Source organism: Guillardia theta (genome assembly GCF_000315625.1).
Source record: "Guillardia theta CCMP2712 unplaced genomic scaffold GUITHscaffold_34, whole genome shotgun sequence".
NCBI lineage: Eukaryota > Cryptophyceae > Pyrenomonadales > Geminigeraceae > Guillardia > Guillardia theta.
This window is the reverse complement of record NW_005434640.1, coordinates 86,665-103,468: the sequence shown is the minus strand read 5'-3', so window position 1 is coordinate 103,468 and position 16,804 is coordinate 86,665. Positions and strand designations below refer to the sequence as shown.

At 55.9% G+C, this 16,804-nt stretch overlaps 7 protein-coding genes across 7 annotated transcripts in view; 2 read left to right on the top strand and 5 right to left on the bottom strand.

Moving 5' to 3' along the window:
• GUITHDRAFT_138784 (NMT1/THI5 like-protein) overlaps positions 1-2,289 on the bottom strand; it is a gene marked incomplete at both ends in the record, with an annotated part of 2,495 nt that extends 206 nt beyond the window's left edge. The window contains 7 exons of the mRNA XM_005832477.1: positions 64-165; positions 548-835; positions 993-1,042; positions 1,090-1,156; positions 1,534-1,684; positions 1,818-1,890; positions 2,229-2,289. Of these exons, the coding sequence (XP_005832534.1) occupies positions 64-165; positions 548-835; positions 993-1,042; positions 1,090-1,156; positions 1,534-1,684; positions 1,818-1,890; positions 2,229-2,289 (792 nt within the window). The remainder of the gene's footprint in view (positions 1-63; positions 166-547; positions 836-992; positions 1,043-1,089; positions 1,157-1,533; positions 1,685-1,817; positions 1,891-2,228) is intronic.
• Positions 2,290-2,964: 675 nt separating this feature from the next.
• Positions 2,965-4,845, bottom strand: GUITHDRAFT_152629 (hypothetical protein). The gene is made up of 6 exons (XM_005832476.1): positions 4,773-4,845; positions 4,187-4,461; positions 3,886-3,961; positions 3,596-3,683; positions 3,332-3,423; positions 2,965-3,147 (listed from the first exon to the last, which is right to left on the bottom strand). The coding sequence occupies exons 2-6, from the start codon at positions 4,435-4,437 to the stop codon at positions 3,067-3,069; spliced, it is 588 nt and encodes a 195-aa protein (XP_005832533.1). The 5' UTR covers positions 4,438-4,461; positions 4,773-4,845; the 3' UTR covers positions 2,965-3,066.
• Positions 4,846-6,487: 1,642 nt separating this feature from the next.
• GUITHDRAFT_152628 (hypothetical protein) lies at positions 6,488-7,347 on the bottom strand (the record flags this gene model as incomplete). The annotated part of the gene is made up of 3 exons (XM_005832475.1): positions 6,925-7,347; positions 6,768-6,871; positions 6,488-6,718 (listed from the first exon to the last, which is right to left on the bottom strand). Coding segments are annotated over exons 1-3 (475 nt in total), but the record flags the coding sequence as incomplete, so codon positions are not given.
• Positions 7,348-8,010: 663 nt separating this feature from the next.
• Positions 8,011-9,793, bottom strand: GUITHDRAFT_108425 (hypothetical protein; the record flags this gene model as incomplete). Its single annotated transcript, XM_005832474.1, has 14 exons — positions 8,011-8,100; positions 8,151-8,241; positions 8,297-8,359; positions 8,413-8,486; positions 8,537-8,622; positions 8,665-8,710; positions 8,769-8,808; positions 8,859-8,908; positions 8,956-9,000; positions 9,038-9,105; positions 9,152-9,212; positions 9,266-9,464; positions 9,521-9,589; positions 9,735-9,793. The coding sequence occupies 14 exons, from the start codon at positions 9,791-9,793 to the stop codon at positions 8,011-8,013; spliced, it is 1,041 nt and encodes a 346-aa protein (XP_005832531.1).
• Positions 9,794-10,401: 608 nt separating this feature from the next.
• On the top strand, positions 10,402-13,175 carry GUITHDRAFT_108424 (hypothetical protein; the record flags this gene model as incomplete). The annotated part of the gene is made up of 10 exons (XM_005832473.1): positions 10,402-10,534; positions 10,614-10,734; positions 10,812-10,853; positions 11,211-11,441; positions 11,764-11,844; positions 12,113-12,158; positions 12,329-12,405; positions 12,705-12,804; positions 13,009-13,062; positions 13,110-13,175. The coding sequence occupies 10 exons, from the start codon at positions 10,402-10,404 to the stop codon at positions 13,173-13,175; spliced, it is 951 nt and encodes a 316-aa protein (XP_005832530.1).
• A 1,715-nt stretch (positions 13,176-14,890) lies between these two features.
• Positions 14,891-15,094, bottom strand: GUITHDRAFT_56264 (hypothetical protein; the record flags this gene model as incomplete). Its single annotated transcript, XM_005832472.1, has 1 exon — positions 14,891-15,094. A coding segment is annotated over one exon (204 nt), but the record flags the coding sequence as incomplete, so codon positions are not given.
• Positions 15,095-15,732: 638 nt separating this feature from the next.
• On the top strand, positions 15,733-16,706 carry GUITHDRAFT_108422 (hypothetical protein; the record flags this gene model as incomplete). The annotated part of the gene is made up of 3 exons (XM_005832471.1): positions 15,733-16,175; positions 16,481-16,577; positions 16,623-16,706. 3 exons carry the CDS (start codon positions 15,733-15,735, stop codon positions 16,704-16,706), a joined length of 624 nt encoding a protein of 207 aa, XP_005832528.1.
• Between the last annotated feature and the right edge of the window lie 98 nt (positions 16,707-16,804).

Sequence of the window (16,804 nt, the reverse complement as noted above, 5' to 3'; positions counted from 1 at the left end):
GGAGGGAGGAGGGAGGAGGGAGGTGTGAGAATGTTTCGTAAGTGGGGGGTGGGAGAGGAGGACCTTGAGGAAACGCCGAGCGTCTTCTCCCAGCTCAGCGAGGGTGTCGAGATGAGAGATGAGGATGGGGGTGTAGCCGTAGGGAACATCCTCCAGACCGAAAACCTGCCAAAGGATGAGCGACCCATTCCTCTTCCTCTCCCTTTCCCTCTTCCTCTCCCTTTCCCTCTTCCTCTCCCTGCCCCTCTTCCTCTTCCTCTTCCTCTTCCTCTTCCTCTTCCTCCTTCGTTGTCCTCCTCGCTGTCCTTGTCCTCCTCTCCCTTCTTCTCCTTGTCCTCGTCCCAGCTGTTTTCATTCTCATATTTACAGTTCCATCCTCCTGTTCCTGCTCACTTTCCTCGTCTCCTTCCACTCTCCATCCCTCGGTGAAAGTTCCTCCACCTCCTCCTCTCTCCTACGTTAAGCTCGATGCCACTCTGTCTTGCAATCACTCCTTCCCACGGCATGAAAACCCATGTAGCGTCGTAGACCTGAAGCACAAGCTCACATTGAAGGAGGAAGAGGTGTAGGAGGAAGTTGAGGAGGACGAAGAAGTTGAGGAGGAGGAGGAGGAGGAGGAGGAGGCGAAAGTTGAGGAGGAGAAGGAGGAGGAGGAGAAGGAGGAAGAGGTGTAGGAGGAAGAGGAGGAGGAAGAGGAGGAGAAGTAGTAGTAGTAGTAGGAGGAGGAGGAGGAAGGAAAAAGGAGGAGGCGGAGGAGGAAGCGAAAGACCTCAGGATGTTGAACAAGGGTGTTGAAGATTCCGAGTCCATGTTCACCATGCCTCACTTCCTCCACCTGTAGAGCTTTGAAAGAACTGCTAAGAGAGTAAAGGAGGGGCGAGGGTGAGGGAGAGGGAGAGGGAGAGGAAGAGAGAGAGGGAGAGGGAGTGGGAGAGAGGGGAGGTATAGACAAGACAGGACCCAAGAGAGGAGAGGACAGGATCGGAGTCTACCTCTCCCTTCCCGCCATCATCGCAAATCAGCTGCCGCACGATATCCATTTCTGCAAGCTGCACATCAGAGGAAGAGTGAAAGATCCTTTCCTGTCACCGAATCTCCCTTCGTAGGACGCGTACTTCCGTCCATCCAGCTTTGCAGGCCTGTCCACTCCACTCGACTGCAGGAGAAGATCAGTGAAGTGCAGGAAAGAGGAGGAGAAAGGCAGGGCAGGAGAGGAGAGGAAGGACGAGAATGACACGAGGGCGAGGAAGAGCACGAGGGAGAGGGAGAGAGAACTTGATCAAGAGGAGGTCGGAGGGCGAATAGAATGATAGCGCCTGAAAAGTCTCAATCTAAAGACTGTCCTTCCTTTCTCCTTTACAGCAATCACCGTCACAGCCACTGCCGCCTTAGCTTCTGTCTCCTTTCTCCTCGCCTCACATCTCCTGTTTCCCCTTTCTCTCCTCATCTCCCTTCTTTCTTCTCTCCCCTTTCTCTCCCTTTCCTCTCCTCCCTTCTCCTCTGCCTCCTCTCTCTCCCTCAACCTCTCCCCACCTTCAATGTGACAATCGCCGAGGTTTGCTGCTGCAGGATCGCAGCCACAGCCACGATCCTCGACGCTCCCGCCCCTCCTTCGCCATGTGCATGGCAGCTGATAACAGTCTCCGACGGGCAGACCCCAAAGTGCGCCGTCCTCTCCTCGACCCTTCCCACAGGAACACATCATCGTCGTCTCAGCACAACCATGGAGCAACGCACTACCTCCTCCTCGGCGTCTTGGCGTAAGAGTCAGCATCCGGGGAGATCGCGTCCACCTGGACATGGGCGTCAGTTGCTACCTGGACCCTCGACAGCTCGCTGCCTGCAGGTTGGCCTTGTCGTAGAGCCCTAGGGACTGAGCAACAAAGATGCCTGCGGATAGTTTAGAAGCGAGTGAGAGGGAGAGCGGGAGAGAGGAAGAGCGGGAGAGAGGAAGAGAGGAAGAGAGGAAGAGAGGAAAAGAGGAAGAGGAGGAGAGAGGAAGAAGAGGAGAGAGGAAGAAGAGGAGGGAGGACGAAGAGGAAAGTGGACACGGCGAGGGAGGGAAGGGAAGTGAGGGACGAGGAGGAGTAAGGCAGCAAAACAAGGAAATGGGAGGATGAGAGCAGAGAGATTCCGGACATAGTGAGAGGATCAGGAAAGGACATGTCACCGATGTGATTAGTGTTTGGAGTCCAATCAAGTGCCACGACGATGTTTGTCTTGACTACCATGTTCTGCCAGGGACAGCTGTTCAATCTCTTCTACAACCTTCAACCAGAGAGATATCATTGCGGTAATTTTGAGCATACATCATACAGACACATACAAACTTCATCTCTCAACAGCGGCAGATGTACTCTTGCTCCGAAACTCTTGCTTCGTGGACACTTTGTCATGGGATCCAGGGCGTTGCTCTTACATTACTATATCTCATGTGCTCTTCTTCTCCTCTACACTTCCTGTCTTTCTCTCTGCTGTCTTTGCTGCATCTTATTCCTCCTCACCATCTCTCCTCCTCCTCCTCCTCCTCCTCCTCCCTCCTCCCTCCTCCCCTCGACCATCGTAGTTTGCGGATCATTGGCCTCCACAGAGGACTACCGGTACATTCTTGTAATTTTCCCCTTCTTTGCTGGGGTGGGGGAATAGATCAGGTCGTTAGTTGGATGTCCCGGAGTCTCTAGTGACGGACTGGCCGCCCTGTCACTCAGCCCGGCGGGCCCGGCGGCCCGGCCGCGGGCCGTTCGGATTGAAGCAAGGAGGAAGGGTTGTCCTGAGTCTCTGTCTTCACTCTCATCGCATGGCCTCAGTGCGACTGTGTCAGGGTCAACTTGGCGGCTGGCCGGGAAGACTCTCATGATGGCCATTACTGACCGTCCGACGGTTTGCTCGTACTACGGCGTAGCAGAACCAACAAGCGAACGCCATGCAGTCAGTGTTCAACACCGGGGTGGAAACTTACTTTTTGTTAAGTGAATTTAACTTGATAATATGATAACCTGACTTGACTAGCATAACATGTCATATAGACCTTTTCCTTTCACTGCGTCTTGTGAGGTGGCGGCAAATTCACGCCTGAGGAGCAAGGAACCCAATGCCTGCTCCCAGGTAGAGGGGCTCCCACATGGGAGGGGTGAACTGGTTGCGATCCTGAGAAGAGCGTCAAGGATTCGATCAAGAATAAGGAGGGGGGAGGGGAAGAGAAGGGAGGTAGGGAGAGGAGGAGGATGAGGAGGATGAGGACGGATGAAGGGGACGGATACGGAACGAGGTAAGGCAGTGAAGGAGAGGAGGAGAGATGGGGGAGGAGGAGGAGCAGGGTTAGAGGAGGAACCTTCTTGTCAATCCAAAGATGATCAAGAGGAAGAGAATCTTGGGAGTTCTTGGCTACTGCATACTCAAGTTGTCGCTGCAAGAACTCGTCCCCTGGAGGTGAAGCTCAGACGCTGCGAGGGAGGGGGAGGAAAGACAAGGGGAGGGGAAGCAGGCAGTGGAGGGAGAGGAGAGAAGGAGGCGGGGAAGAGAAACAGACGGAAGACGGCAGAAGAGGGTAGAGCAAGGAGGGGGGAAAGGAAGGAGGAAGAGCAACAGGTGGGACCTTTCTCAGTAACGGTGACTCCCTCCCTTCCTACGTTGCGAACCCGCGAGAGAGCCGGGCCAATCATCATGGGAGGCATCTGCCCGGTCTGATGTGTTTGCCGTGAGATGTGCTGCCGAAGGAAGAGGATGGAGGATGGAGGAGGATGGACCAGGGAGGGAGAGAAGGAGGCGGATGATAGTGTGGTGGGAGGAGGGAGGAGAGAGAGAAAGATGAGGAGAGGAGGGGAGGGGGGGGGAGGGGAGGGGAGGGAGGAGGAGGAGGAGGAGGAGGAGATTAAATGGGTTTACCTGTGCGAGATGGAATAAAGACCAGTCCCAACCATCAGCAAACAAGTCAAAGTTGCTGTTCTTGATTGCAAGGTATCTGGTGCAAACGATCAGCAGATGTAGAACGTGAAGAGGGAGATCAATAGAATCTCAATGAGAGAGAGGCTAAAAAAGAAAACCGGGAAGAGAGGGGAAGAAGGAAGGCGAGCAGATTGAGGCGGAACAGGCAGCCAAGAAAGAGGAAGAGGAGGAAAGAAGGATTGAGGGAGGCAGAAACACTGAGGACCAGCAGGGAGGGCAAGGGAGGAGGGAGGATACTGACGTGGATCGGTTGAAGGCGATGCCGGTGTTGATCACCGAGTGACTGCGGCAGACTTTCGTCCCGTCCTCATCATCGGAGTGCATGCAAGCCCAGCGCAGAGTCACCCCCCAGCACCTTGGGCAGTGATGCTGCTTGAGGTAGACCAGGTGGCTGAGCAAGTCCAGGTAGTCGGACGAGACCACGTGATCTTCCTCGAGCAGAGCGATGTCTCCCTTCCATCCTCTCGTCTCGGCAATGTTGTTCCACAGCATGTCCTGCAACCAGATCCAGTGGAGCTGCGAGTTGATGAGTCAGAGGGGAGAGAGAAGGGGAGAGGAGGTGAAGGGGGGGGAGAGAAGGGGATAGGATGGAAAGAGAGAGGAGATGAGTTGAGTGGAGGGATAGGAAAATGGAAGGGGAGGGGAAGAGATGAGATGAGATGAGATGAGATGAGATGAGATGAGATGAGATGAGATGAGATGAGATGAGATGAGATGAGATGAGATGAGATGAGATGAGATGAGATGAGAGAGGGAGGGGGAGGAGAAAAGAGAAGATGAAGATGGCAAGGGGATCAGGAGGGTTGTTCAAGCTCGACCACAATTACCTTGATGGCGAGGAGAGGCTGATTCTTGAGCAGGTCCTCGTTGACAGGGTGGAAAATGATGCGGAAGGGGCAAAGTCGATGCTCAAGGCAATGTCCAGCATCTCCTCCTTGACGCTGTCCATCGAGATGACAATCGCCGCAACCTTGCGGATGTTGTGGACCGCCTGCAGGCTCCTGACAACCTGCAGGAAGTACTGCGGTCGCTCGTTGACGTACATGGCGATCGGGAGCATCGGCTCCTCCTCCTGCTGCAGGCCCAGCAGCGGGCCGTGCTGGTTCCAGGCTTCCTGGAGCGTCGAGAGCACCTTCCCGATGCTGTGGCAGGGCAGCTTGCCATCACTGGTGCTGGAGTCCATGAACTCTGCGATGGTGTCAGAGGTGACGTCGCCCTGGGGTTGGAAGCGGAAGCAGTGGGCGACCTCCTCCGGGAAGGAGAGGTTGTAGCGGATCATGAGCTTAGAGAGTATGTTGATCTTGTCGATCCAACCCGCCCTCGCCGTCCCCTCCGACCGCTGCTGGAGGTTGTCCTGACGCTCCTGGCTCGACAGCAACTGATCGTGCAGACCGTCCGTGGACGCTTCGCCCGTCATGTACTTGCCCATGTTGGAGATCAAGAAGCCTCGATCGGGGTATCGTCCCAGCAGGCGGACGTAGCCCTCGGTCACGACCTTGACCAGCTCCTCGAACTTCCGCACTTCACTGGCGGGGAGCGAAGGGTTGACCCCCGCCAGCTCCATCTCAGTCTGCGCGTACATCTCAAGAGGGAAAGTCGTGCAGGGAACGCTGGAGTTGTCGTCGCACCCACTCCTGTCGCACCATCGCCCGTTCCAGTAGGGGTTCTCAGTGAAGCGAGCGTCGGAGCACTCCTGATACCCTCTCTTCAACGTCTCCACGATGGAAAGTGCCTTCCTCCTCAGCCCTGCCCCGTTGACAAACTCATCTGATTTCTCCAGCTCGTTCTGCAGCTGGCTCTCAGTGAACTTCCCCAGGACGAGCTGCCGCGAGTACGCCGTCAGCCCGCCGAGGTCCGGGTGCCGTCCCAGCACTTTGAGGTACATCATCCGGACGATGGAGCGGGCGCTGTCGCAGACAGAAAGTCCGTCTCTGAGGCAGAGGGTCTTGTACTCCTCCGACTCCTTGAGAATCTTGCGGAGCGTCGTGGTATGGAAACCATCGTGCAGCATGTCCGTGTACCTGCGGAGTGCTACCGGGTCTGCGGGACGTAGCAGCACTTCGTGGAACACGTTGTCAACCGCCTTCTTGCTGTTGGCCGTGCAGAATGCCGCTGCGCACTTGATCCTGTACTCCTTGGTGGAGTGCAGGTACTGTACAAGGTACTTGAAATCCTTCCCTTGTTGCAGCAGGGCCACGAGCGAGTCCTCCTCCTGCTCCGAGGGATCCCGCTCCAGCACCCACGAGAAAGCATCGTCTACCAGGGACCTCAGGGACTTTTCAACAGACTGCTGGATCTTGTCTCTGACGTTCTGCAGCTGGGACTGCAGCAGGTCGGAGTAAATGACCTCAACTGACGACTTCTCTGATGACGTGGCATTGTCGCACCACCGCCAGTCCTTGGGTGCGCAAGCATATGAGCCAGACTTGTTGCAAACACCAACATCCTGGTCCTTGGGAATGAGCTCCAAATCCGGATCCTCTACGAGCGAATGGAACAGTCCGCAGAGCAGCGGCACGTTCACGTCGGTGTCAAGGACCAGGTAGCTCATCATATGCCTTGAGAGCTCGAACTTCACCATCTCGAGATTCTTGTCGCCGACAACTTCAGTTGAGTGCATCTCTGCTGCACATGAAGATAACTCGAGCCACCGGTTGATCTTGTGCATGTTCAGATGCCTCTGGAGGTACTTGAATATCAGGGAGCACTGGTTGCTGTCGACTATCCTGTTGATCCCTTCCAACTCGTTCATGGGATCGCAATTGACTCCAGCCTGTGAGAACAAAGTCAGTGAAAGGAAAAGTGATGAGAAAGTCCTTTACAAAGCTCAATATGGAACAAAATGAAGCATTCTCCAATGGCTTGAAAGTTGTCTTTTCGTCTTCAAAAAGCACGTAGGGCCCGTAGAGGCTTTCATACGTCCTCCCTGACCCCAACAAATCAGATACATCTACACTCACTCATGTTTGGGACCCTCACCTATCAGGTAGCGAAAGTCGAACCAGAGTCCATTGCAAACATCCTTCTCAATGTCTTGCAACAGATTCCTTGCGTCTGACCTCCGCACCCATGTCGTCATGGATTTCACTCTCACTCCCGATTGGCACAGCGTCAGCAGTACCAGCAGGATAAAAAAGCGCCAGGAGGGCATCGGAAACCTCACCGGCCTATCGATCATGGCTGGTGAATCGTCGTCAAAATCGCTGTGCTATTCCCGTTCCTCCTGCTACTACCTCGGCCTCAGCGTCTTGTCCCTCCCCAAGTCCCTGCCTTTGCCCTGGTATGTGGTTCTGCTTCTTCCTTGAAGCTCGCTGTCTCCCTCCAACCAGAACGATCGACGCAGGGGAGGAGCTTGGCTTGCCGTCAGTACCCCATCCTCCCTCCGCCCATTAGCGATTTTTGTTTACCCCAGTAGTGTGCGGATCTGGCAACTACCGCCCATATTTCACTCAACACAAGTTTACTACAGGAACTCGCGCATCCCCCTCATACACGCGCCAGGCATTTCCGGGCCGGACTTGACCGTTACGACGGCCCAGTTCGGAGGCCTCGGCAGATCCCGGGCGACTCCGACGGGCTGACTTTGAGTAAAGCTGACTCGGAGGGCCGCGAGCCGCGGCCAACTTCCGGCGGTCGAGGGCCGGCCGGCCGGCGGATACCCGGCCCGTACGGAGCCTCCGATCACCGGACTTGGCCCGGCCGGGCGGTGGGGGGCCCGGTGTGGGGGGCCCGGTGTCACTCATTAAGTTACGGTAATGTTGGACTTGCGTGGCTTCCGTACGGTAGTGACAAGACATGGTATATTTGTATATTGTGTGTTTCATTCATGATGGCTGCCATGGAAATACAGTATCCTATCCCCCTTCGAGGCTCTTCCGATCAATGTTCCGAGGCTCAGTCTCATGCTGAAATCTTGACAGTGAAGGGCTCGAGGTGCTCACCTGACGACGCCACCGCTGGCTGATTACCGTCACTGTGTGCGGCCGTGCTAGCAGCTCCGAGGGACTTCCGGACCCCTAGGGCGATCTATCGAGCATGTCAGGTGCAGCAGAGGCTTGACTTGCTTCAAACTTGGGAGGAGTAGTAGGAGGCGTTGTAGATGGGGCCGTCGAGGAACTCAAGGATCTTGTGATTGTCAGCTGCGACCTCTATATCCTGCGTTGACGCCTTCACCTCCTCCCCCATCCACACCAGGCAGGCAGTACTTGCGCAGGGAGCCCGCAAGCCCTTGCTTCTAGGATAACTCTCTCTCCTCCTCCCAGCTCATTGGCCGCCATCAGCAGCTTCTCGGTGTTCCTGTCGCGAGGTAAGCTCCTTCCTCTGAAGAGAGCAGCGCAAGGCTAGCGAGCACATGTAGAGCAGGCACATCTTGGATGGGTGCAGATTCTGCCAGACGGCAACACCCCCGGAGAATCTGCAAGCACGAGAGCATCAGCAGCAACATCTATTTCCTCGTTTGCAGATCACAGTGCCGAGATCACTTCGCTCGACTCTTGCGGCCTCCACCCATACCCCACTACCAGCCTGCTGCCGTTCTTGTCCTGACCGTCACATCACAATCATCCTTCCATCCATAGGGTGGAGGAGCAACCAGGATGTTTTCATGTCTCTTCCACGGCGCGAAGATACCAACGCTGACGTAGTCGAAGAGTTTTGGTCCCCCGCTCCTCTGGTTCCCTGCAGGCATGTCATCACCGGAGGGGAGCCCTCGCCGTCCACCTGAGGCTCTGAACGTCTTTCCTGCATCCACACCGAAGGCATGGATCTGAGAGAGCTTCACCAACATGACCGCAGGACGAACGGTCAGGTCAAGTGTCGTTCACCGCCAGTGGATGGTGCGAGAAAGTCCCTCTCAACCAGAGCCTGACGATGGGAGGGATCAGAGGGGAAGAGAACGGAACTTCATCTTTCACTTGTCGTAGTAGATGACGTCATAGACCAGTGATATCGGCTCTCCAGTCTCCTGTCCTCAGGTCATCCCGAGTTGCTGGGCCCACGCGCTACGCGAACCTCGTCGGGAGGCGGAGCGCTCGAGCACGCGGGAAACAGTCCTGCCTGCAAGGGCATCTCATCAGCAACAACTACATGCGACAATCGTGTTGTTCTTTTCCTTCATCGACTTGGGCTTCAAACGCAGTATCCTCGATCGCATGTACTTGTCTTGGATCCCGTCACGCCCCGTGAGCAGCGGGGAACCCTGACTTACCCACAGGTGTGTGCCAGCAGCCCTTGGCAAAGATGAAGGAGAATCGCTTTCTGGATATCTCCTGCTCTCCATACACGAGCGTCAAGTCAGGAGCAAGGGCAGGAGCTTCTTCACCTGCTCTAGAGTAGGTCGGACCTGTTCGTCAGCTATGTTGAAACGATGGACAATCATGGCATGTTCTTGCTCCAGCAGCTCCAGGGCTCGACGAAACCCTGATGGTAGAAAAAGAGAATGAGAAAGTCTCAAGTGCGCAGTAAGTTTGACGGGCATGCCGGGATCATGCCAGTATGGTGATCTTGACAGTTCTGTATTGCTGTTTAGAATGCTCAGAGGCGTCTTGAGGAAAATGTCACAATCTGCGAGATGGACCTGTCTGGGATATAATAAAACACAAACGCAATGTCGATCTTCTCGTTCCCGCAGCTCTCTGTGGATAGCCTGCCCTATCGTCATCCGACAAACCCTCTCCATCAGACGAGGAGTGAGCGAGACTGTGGGGAGAAGCAGGAAGATCGGCGGAGGGATCACAGAAAGGAAGAGGAGGTTTCAAGATGATTCGAACATGATAGCATCAAGACTTCACCCTGTCATGATCGCAAACGCCCATAGGATTGCCATTCTCATCGCCGCCTCCCCTGCCATTTCTTCTTCTTCAGGGTTTCCCACCCTACCCCAGGATTCCAAAGTACCCCCATCATTGCGGTCATATAAGGGGGTACAATCTGAAATTGAATAGTCAGGAGGTATGGTGGGTGGTAGGGTAGTCGGTTGAAAAAATTGGAGGGAAAGACGGGCCAATAATGCGGAGGATGGAGAGAGAGAGCGAGGAGAGAGGAGGGAGGAGAGAGGAGGGAGGAGAGAGGAGGGAGGAGAGAGGAGAAACGGGAAAGCGGGGAAGGGAGGAGAAAGAAACGGGGCAAAGAAACAAGGCAAGAGGATAGGCCAGGATGTAATTTAGTGCAGAGACAAGTTCGTAGAGAAGAAAGCATGAAGGAGTTAACTTTGACCAGCGGTTGTGAAAAGGGACGGAGATGAAGTAGGCTGATTTACAGAGCAGTCAGAAGGTAGAAGCTCAGGAGATCTCTATGAGGATAACTTCTCGGCACATGCGATGACTGCCCCGCCATTTTCTCAATTCTCCTCTCATCTCTTGTGCGCAGGAAGGTCGTGCAAGTGATGTGTTGATCCGCTACCAGCAAGTTGGGATTGTAGAGGTCTTGAAGACAACCTGAGAATTCAGCAAACCAGCAATGTTCTGCGTTCACACCCACCCCGTCAAGATTCGTTTTGTTGCTCCGTTCTTCTCCTCTGCTACCTTGTTCGTGTTCCTTGCGCATGTGTCCGTGATCATCTTCGGATTTCTGATAGCCTACTTCTCGCACGGTGAGGAGAGAGGATGGAGGGGGGGGAGGGGGGGGGGGCGAGCCAGTCCAAATGTCCTGTTGCTGAGCAGCGCAAGCAGGATTGTGGTTGAAGGAGAGCTTCTACAGGGAGCAACCCATCGTGTCTTACAGGGATCAGTACTTCCTGAAGCTGATGGGGACCAATTCAACGTCTGGTAAACCCTTCGAGCTCAAGTACAGGTGTGAGACGCTGGGAGCAAGAGGAGGAGGAGGAGGAGGACAAGGAGGATTTCGAGCTGACTTTTGCCCGCCTTCAGCTCCTTTGAGCAGATCAATCTCATCAACAACGATGTGTTGAGGTGAGTTGTTAGTAGCCTTTTCCTTGAATGCAACTCGGGGAGCTGCCCGTGCAGAACGAGTGCTATCTTCTGTTTTTGTTGCCCCTTGTAGCCCGATCCCCTGTCCTTCGATCACCAGCTCCTCATCTCTTCTTTGATTTTTCCATGCTCTGCCCTTTGATGCTGTTCCCTGCTAACGACCATCTCCTTCGTCTTCTCTTCGTCTTACTCGTCCCTCCATGTTCTCTTCCTCCTCGTTGCCATCTTCATGGTATCCTAGAATGACATTCTCCTCTTTGACATCCTCCTCTCATTCTCTTTCGCTGTCTTGGTCTTCCACTCGTCACTCCCCAGGCTTGTCGTGACCGTTCTCGTCAGGTATCCCGACATTCGTGTTCGGCATGAAGACATCAACGGCGACGGTATCACCGACCAGTTTCTACTCTCTGCCACGTTCCCCGTCGTGGAGGAGGAGCAGGTTCAACGGGTAGAAGGGATCTTCATGTTCAGTTACATGCTGAGGAACCGCGTGAGGCTCAACGTGGAGGCTCCTGTGCTGCTGTCGCACACGGGGGGAGTGGCCGGGCGAGAACTCTTCGTGTCTGGGAGGTGAGAAGAGGAGAGGAGAGAGGGGGAGGGGGATAGGGAGGGAGAAGAAGGAGAGTTCGAGGGGAACAAAGGGGAGGGGAGGGAGGGAATGTGGATGGAGGGTAAAGTTTGCAACGGGAGAGTGAAGGCTGAGGGTTGAGGGAGGGAAAGCGAAGGAGAGGAGAGAATGGAGGAATAAAGTAGAAGCAAGTACGAGGAAGAGCAAGCAAGCAAAGTGAGCTGCGCAGACAAAAAGGAGTGGAATGAGGATTGCAGGACAAGAAGGGAATTAGGAGCGGGAGAAGAAGTGGAAGGTGGGAGTGGTAACTCGTTTTCTTGGCAGCCTTTCCCTGAGCCTCGCCAACGCTCTTCCTGTCCTCCCGTCTGTTCGCACAACCAGGGACCCGCTCTTCCCCACCAACAGGTCAGGAACAAGACAATTCCTATCCTCCTCTAATCCTCTACTCCGCTCCTACACCTCGCTTCCTTCATCTCCTCTTCCTCCTTCCCTCCTCTCTATTTCTCCTTCCCCGCTTCCTTCCTTCCCTCCTGCCCTCCCTCCCACTGCCCCTCGCTCTTCACCTCTACCCCCTCCCTCCCTGTCCCTCCGACCTTCTTCTCCTCTACCTCCTTCACGGCTTCCTGCCTGCCCTGCTAATCCGTCGACCTGCTTTCTCACGCTGACATCTCAGGACCCTCTCGTCGTCAGAAGTCACCATGACGAGCCTCGTCGACAAGGTCAACCACAAATGTTTCACGAGAATTTCTGAATTTCGTCTCCCTCCTCCTGGTCCTCCTCCTCCTCCTCCTCCCCCTGGTCCTGGTCCTCCTCCTGGTCCTGGTCCTGGTCCTGGTCCTGCTCCTCTTCCTTCTGCTACTGCTCCTCTTCCACGTCCTCCTCCTCGCAGGTTGCTGCTAGGAACGACACGTTCCTTCTAGAGCCAGCGGTCTCGACCTGGAATGTTGCCATGGTTGGATGTAACCCGTAAGCGTCCTCTATTCTCCCTCGCTCCGTCCTCTCGTTTTCAGCTTTCTACTCCAATCCTTATCCCTCCTCCACCTCTCGCCCCCCTCCTCCCCCGTCGTGCGACCACCCACTCCCTCTCCTCTTCCACTTTGACTTGCCTGCCCACCCTCACTTCCTTTACGTTCCTCGCTCTCACTTCAGCCGCCTCCTCCCTCGTCTACCTTCCTCCTCCCCTCCTCTACCTCCCTTCCCCCCTCCTCCCTGTTCTCGCCCTGCCGTCTCTGGTTTCATTGTCTCGTTCTGACCAGCTGGTGCAGCAAATGCAACTTTGTCATCCGGCTCAAAGTCAAGATCCCCAACCAGAAGGTCTGGTACGTCCCGACCTTCATAGAGGTCGCCAAGTTCAGTTGGATCCAGGTGAGAGGTTTACTTGTTCCATGACGCTTCTCTTGTCTCAGATCCCTCCTTGCACGCCTTGTTGTTCCCTTTGCACTTCAAGATGTCTTCTTAGTGCTTCTGCTGCTGCTTCTGCTGCTGCTTCTGCTTCTGCCGCTGCTTCTGCTGCTGCTGCTGCTGCTGCTGCTGCTGCTCGAGTTCTTGAACTGATCGTTCCTCAACCAGATCCTCGCAACCTGGGTCTTCCTCTACTTCTTCGTCCTCCCCTTCATTCACTTCGTGAGTTTGCTCCTTCCCTCTGCAAGATGTCCCTCACTTGCTGGCAGATTCTCGATCATCAGATCATACAATCAGTTGTCAAACACCCTCTGAAGAAGTTCCATCGAGACTGAGGGGAAAGAGATGTCGTGTAATGTATAAATGTGATGAGGTGTCGTCTTGTCTCGGATGTTTCTTGCTCAGATGTAGATAAACTTCTTTTCTTTTGTCATGCCTTTCAAGCATGAAAATATATAAAATTCAAATGATCGTACACACACCTCCAGCCCCTCCACTGCTCTGCTCTGCTCTGCTCTGCTCTGCTCTGCTCTCCTTTCCTCTGCCCTCCTCCTCCCCTCCCTCCCTCACACCCATCCCCACACCTTGATCTCCCTCTCCTCCGACCCGCTCACCACTATCCCCTCATGCACTATCACCTCATTCACTGCCCCCCGGTGCCCCTCCAGCACTTGCAAGCATTCCCACCCCGCCGCCATCCCCCACACCCTGACGCTCCCATCGTAAGAGCTCGAGAGCAGATACCTTCCCGCCGCCGCCAACCCCAGCACAGCTCCCCGATGTCCCCTCAGCACGACTGACCTTCCTCTATCGTCCCTTACTGCCTGCCACATGTCCCTCATCACCAGCCCCTCCTCTTCCTCCTCCAAGTACCACACGCGGACCTGACATTCGTCAGCGTCAGCAGCACAGTTCAAGCTGGTCCTCACCGTGGCATCATCCGAGCCCGTGAACAACATTCTCACTCCTCCTCCTCCTCCCCCTTCTCGTCCTCGTCCTCGTCCTCCTTCATCCTCATTCTCTTCATCCGCGCTCCACCTGACCTCCTCTTCTCCTCCAGCTTGCAGATCGAGCAAACCATGTCCACATCGGAGGAAGAGGATCGTTCTCACCCACCCCCCGTGGCCCTGCAGCTCTTGCATCCGCCTGTTGAAAGCCTCGTAGCGCAGGTGCACTGCTACCTTGCAATCCACTGTAGACACAAAGTAGAACCCTCCTCCACACACCACAGGCAGCGGACGAGCTTCCAGTGGTTGGGGTCTGCTCAGATTCCTCTTTCCCGCCTCCCCCCCACTCTGGTTCTTCTTCTCTCCCCCTCCTCCTCCCGTCCCCTCCTTCCCTCTCTCCTCTTCCTCCTCTCCTCCCATCGCCTTCTCCCCGTCCAGCAGCTGGACCCTGTGAAGAAACTTTCCATGGAAGATCTTCGACCCCCTCGTCGCCATCGCCCACACCTCTTCGCTGCCCCCCTCAATTCCTGCAGGCAGGAAAAAGTCCGCAGGTCCCACAATCTGATGTTGAACTTGCTGTCCATGCTGATCAACCGCGTTCCTCGGACACCCAACGACCGCACGCCTCCTCCTCCGCTCTCCATCTTGATCGTCCTCAAGCATCTCAGCCGCCTCGTTGCCTCCACCCTTCCTCCTTCTCCTCCTCCCAGCTCCTCAGTCTTCCTTCCTGCTATGGCGTTGGAGCTCTGCGCATCCTTGCTATCATGGTAATCGAGGAAGATGCGGAAGAGGAAGACGAGGATCTTTACCAGCCACACGACTAGGAGCGTCACGGCCGTGTTGAGGAACAGGAGGAGAACGATAACGACTCTCCTGCTCATCGTCTCCTCTGCCAGGGCCTGCAGCGCCTCGTGCAGCACCAGCGTCGTCAGAGTGCAAATCTGACCGACTATGATGTACACCAAGGAAGGGACACTGCTGTCCCCTCCCCTTCTACTCCTCCTTCCCTTCCTCTCCGTCTTCTTGAGGGCATCTGCCATCACCAACCCTTCTGCTCCCTGCGCCTCTCTCCTGAGAAGCCAGTTCTGCATCTGCATCCTATCTTGCAGGTCCGCAAGGAGCCTCCTCAGAGTATGGTTCGGCACCATGTTTGCTTCGCTGCCCACCTCGGTGTTCGTGCATGGGTCGCTGGAGTTCCGCTCCAGCCACTTGCGGATCGCTGCTCCCTCGTACGAGTGACCGGAGTCGACCAGCATGTAGGGGTCCTGCATGACGCATCTGGTAATGGGGCACAGGCAGGCCTCGGGAAGCTGCAACTCTGCGCTGGTCTCAGCCATAGATCGCTGCCCCCTGGCCTCAACCCAAGGACCTTCTTGTGCGCTTGCTCTTCACTGCTCTCCCCTCTCCCCTCTCCCCTCCTTCTCTGCTCTCTGCTCTCTGCTCTCTGCTCTCTGCTCTCTGCTCTCTGCTCTCCCCTCTCCCCTCCCTTCTCTGCTCTCCCTCTCCTCTCTCCTCTCTGCTCTCCCCTCTCCCCTCTCCCCTCTCCCCTCTCCTCTCTCCTCTCTGCTCTCCCCTCTCCTCTCTCCTCCTCCCCTTCCCCCGTCTCAGCTGCTTTCCTGCTCTACTTCAAGTACGAAAAGCGCTTTCACCACATCCCCGCTCAAACCCCTTTATGTCGGAGAGCGACGGGCAGTAGCGGCGGGCATGCGGGAGAGCGAAAGAGTGGCGGGAAAGGGCCAGAGAGGGGATTCAGGGAGGCTAAGGGAGGGGAGAGGCGAGGCCAAAGGCAGAAGACAAAGAACGAAGAAGGAGGGACCAAAGAGCCAGTAGGGAGGGAGGCCCTGGGGGGGTCGAGGTAGAAGCAGGGGCAGGGAGGGCAGGGAGGGCCCAGGGGCCCAGGGGAAAGGAGAGAGGGGAGAGGGGAGGAGATCCCTTCCTTCCGAGGATGATGGAGGATGAAGAGACCACAAACAGAGAGAGCTCATTACTTCCTCATGAAGCTGCCACGGGGAAGCCTCCTCCTGATCCTCTTGCCGCCTCCTTGGAGAAAGTCGGGGCTCTCTCAGTTGAGCATGCCAGGAGGATGGTGCGGAGCACGGAGACGAGCCGCAGGTCGAGAGAGGGAGGCAGCGCGTCAGCGATCATGTCTCAGCTGTCCCTGGCGTCTGAGCATGCGCGGGAGATAGTCGGTAGCATCCTCGACGGCAAGGCCATGGGCGGCGAGGAGGCCCCGTCGTTTCAACGACCGCCCCATCAGCTGTCTGACAGTCAAGCATGCGGCTCTCCGACCCCTGAGGCGGAACTTCGCCCATGCCAGGGAGGGGAAGGCGAAGCATGGCAGGATGCTGCGGGGAAGAGCTCTCCTCCGCTCAGCCCTGCACACACGAGGTACCGCATGCATGAGGCAGAAGGGAGGAGGTCGTGGGGAGATGAAAGACGAGGGAAGAAGGGAGAGGAGGATGCTAGAGCTAGGTAGAGAAAGAGTAAGGGCAGAGGAGAGGAGGACGAAGGAGACAGGAGCAAGGTGGAGCGAAGTAGCAGGAGCGCAGTGGGAGTCAAGGGGAACAGAAGGCAGGAAAGAACGAAAGAGGAGGGGGAAAGGAGAGGACAGGAGGCTGAATGTGCAGGAGGAGAGGAGAGATGAGATGTGCCCCTTGGTTCCCGTCCTCTTGACGAGCATCCCTTGCAAGCAGGATGGTCCCTGCGGAGGTGGTGGAGCAGCTGCAGAGGCAGCAGCAGCAGCGTCTTGAGGAGATGGCTGAGGGCGCGAGGCAGTTGACACGGCAGAAGGTGAAGGGAGATGGTGGAGATGTTGGAAGTCTGACAGAGGAGCAGGACAAGGAGATCAAGCAGCTCACTGAGAGCATGCAAGCGATGTTGAAGGAGGCTGCGGAGAGGGAGGAAACTGCGTTTCGGTGAGGGAGATCGAACAGGAAGAGGACGGGAAGAGAGAGGGAGGGAGGGAGGGAGGAAAGGAGGGGGGCCAAGGGGAGGGTAACGGCAGGGTAGGAGCAGGT